The sequence below is a fragment of the Charadrius vociferus genome, unplaced genomic scaffold, assembly GCF_000708025.1.
Source record: "Charadrius vociferus isolate BGI_N301 unplaced genomic scaffold, ASM70802v2 scaffold883, whole genome shotgun sequence".
NCBI lineage: Eukaryota > Metazoa > Chordata > Aves > Charadriiformes > Charadriidae > Charadrius > Charadrius vociferus.
In genome coordinates this window covers 556262-559333 of record NW_009647740.1, presented here as the reverse complement: position 1 = coordinate 559333, position 3072 = coordinate 556262, and the positions used below count along the sequence as shown (strand labels likewise).

General features: G+C 40.2%; 1 protein-coding gene across 1 annotated transcript in view; it reads right to left on the bottom strand.

Moving 5' to 3' along the window:
* Positions 1-3072, bottom strand: part of BTBD11 (BTB (POZ) domain containing 11) — a 196180-nt gene that overhangs the window by 9004 nt on the left and 184104 nt on the right. Inside the window, exons 13-14 of the mRNA XM_009881989.1 lie at positions 2363-2465; positions 541-622 (exon numbers count right to left, since the gene is read on the bottom strand). Of these exons, the coding sequence (XP_009880291.1) occupies positions 541-622; positions 2363-2465 (185 nt within the window). The remainder of the gene's footprint in view (positions 1-540; positions 623-2362; positions 2466-3072) is intronic.

Sequence of the window (3072 nt, the reverse complement as noted above, 5' to 3'; positions counted from 1 at the left end):
GCTAAGATCCTCTGCACTGAGCTTCCAGCAAGCCTAAAGTTATTGTAGGCAGCTGGGAATTATCTGCAGCGGTACCAGTCGATACATGGAACTGTCTGAGCTCTGACTCAAGGAAAGGGAAGCATTATACACCTATACGCTACAGATACAGAAAACAAGCTCTTTTTTTTTCATGGCAAAAATCTGACTGAACAATACTGCTAAGGAAGGGAATGAACTGTGTCTCTTCCAAGCCTGTCCATTAAATACAGAAAGAGCCAACAAAAGAAAAAAAAGAATCAAGTGCTTCACCTCGACATGCACTGCTTTGTCTGCATAGCCTGTATAAGTGACATGCAAGCTGCTGTATCTGGTCAGGCACGACATTTGCAATCAATAGCACTCTGCAGCTTCGTGTATGAACGCAGATGAAGCCTGTGCTAATGACACCACTGCTCTGAGCTACATGTTTGTCAAATACATACGTACTAATTTGGGCAGGGCCTTTACAACGTTCCTATTACATGTTCCATTCAAATTCAATGTGAGAACTGACTTTACCTGAAAGATGGGGTACTTCACATAGTTGATCTCAATACAAGTACTATCAGATGAGGGCTTGCTAGACAGCAATGCTTTAAACCTAAATAAAAGGGAGCAAGATTGAAATACAAGCCCAATTATCTCTGTGAAAAAGTACGGCAAACTGGAAGGACAGCATCAGCTCTTGCAAAAACAGTACATAGAAATGAATGGATTTGTCACTGAAAAGCATCAAGATTTAGACACTGACATAAAACAAAGTTCAAACCAAAAGGAAGAAGCCTCTCTTTTGGGAGATTTCAATTTGAATTTTTTGAAAAATACATATAATATCACAATAGGAAAAAAAAATGTATATGAGAAATTCAGATACTGTAATGATGCATATTAGAGAACAAAAAAATCATCTTTTTTCCGAAGACTTGCAACATTTAAAAACTGCACAACAAGGAGATAAATTTTGGCCTATGTCCATTATGCCGCTTCAAAAAACACGTTTTGGAACAAAATATTAAAACAACTACACTAAGACTTTTAATGCTTCCATGCAGGTTCAACACGCTTGTGTAGGAACAGGTAGGAGAGAAAACAGGATAGGTGACTGTTCTGTGATTATCAAAACCTGAAATTTAGACACAGGTTCCAAGAAAAAAACCCACATTTTAAGTTAATATTTGCATATTTATGTGAAACATATACATATGTAGCAATCTGTTTCTCAGAACTAGATATTCCCATTTGATTAGAAGGCAAAAATTGGAAATGCACTATCAGAAACATCTGCCCTTGTACTTCCTCTTTTTGATAATACATCTGACCTTCCAGCAGTAGTGCAAAGCTTGGCTTATCTATCAAGACCAGCATTTTCTGGATGGTAACCTTTTCCATATCACGACCGCATCTTGTTAATTAAAACGCGCAGAACAATTGATTTGCTTTTACTAGTGTCAAACTCTACTATGAAAACAATTTAGTAGGTTTAAAGCTGGACTTTGGAACGTATTTGTACCTCTACCAATATGCACTAAAACAAAACACTAATTTATTGCTTGCAGGCAGGGTCAGATACTGCAGTTGCTTCATGCAAATCTGTTTACTCTGTGCTGCAGGTTGGCAGCATGTTTAGCATCAATTCCCACACTGCTCAAACTACCCAAACTCAGTGGCTTGTCCTTGCTATGTCTTGAAATAAGGTCTCATGGAGGGCCAATCAAATTCATTTGAAAGCACACCTTTAATTATAAAGCTGCATACAAATAAGGTTTGTGAGCATCTTTAAGGTTGGGTTGAGCTGGGTAACCCATGTCCAGTCTTCTGAGCACAGGGAACAGACTATAAATACTGCCTTTGGATACACTATGATACATTTCATATTTATTTAGTTTTATTTTTAAAATGTCAAATGCTGTCAGTGAATTGTGTGATAGTAGCTTGTTTTTCCTGGAGACTGCCTACACCAATGCAAGGCAGGATTTAGTCTCTCACAGGATAAATGGTTATTAAGAATCAAAATATTAAGACTCCTCTACGATTAAGAGCTGGATGCAGCAACGAGCTCCATGCAAATGTGCCTCAGTGGAATGAAGTCAGATGCATGGCCAGAAGCATGGATCATTTACTGGGTGGGAATCTAGTGATGAGAGTACTTGTTAAACGTCCTGCAGATCAACGAGAAATCAACCAGAAACAAGCTGTTGAGATGTCCCGCTTAGGAAAAACTTGAGGATTGGGCCACTAGCCATCAAAGAATCTTAACAGCAGGAAAAAGAAGGGGGGGGGAGGGAGGATCTCAAAATCAAATTCTATTTTTGTAAAAACCAGAAATGTCTCTATATTTTACCTTGGTGAGGCAGTAAATAGCAACACTCTATGTGCATAAAATGGTCTTCCTTCCACCAGAAATGTAACATCTGACATCTCTTTGTTGTTAAGAAAATGAGGATCTAGAATCAAAAAAGAAGAAAAAAAAAAGGCAATAACTTTAATTTGGAAGAGGTCATGAATGTACTAAATATTTTCCTGTTTGGACAAAAGAAGACAATAGCATAAAAGGATATTGTTTTTAATGAGTAAAGCCCATAAAGCTATTTCGGACAGCCTGAGGCAGAAGCCCCCCAGACAGCCACGTAGAGTTCAGACAAAGGGAATTCAAAGCTTTGAAGTGCGTGACAACCTTTTGCTGAGATGACAGCCAGCCGTCCCCGCTGTGCGGAGCTGGCACAGCCTCCCAGCTCTGCTACCCAAAGCAAACTGCAGATGAATGGATGCTGGAAGGCCCTACGCTCATTTATACCCTATTACACCCCTCTCCCTGTGCGGGGAAGTCTTCGTGCCAAAGGAAAAGAGAGTCCTGGAGAATCGCTCGGGTTTTCTCTCGGTCACATTAAAACAACCCGGGCTCTGTCAGCAGGGCTGGGAGGGCTGTGCCCCCACAGCATCACCCTCAGACAGCCACAGCGGTTTGAGATGAGGACAGATATTTGGCTCCAGGCTGAAGGCTCGGATCCCAGCCTAATTAGCAACACAGACAAATCTTTGCAGATTTATGGT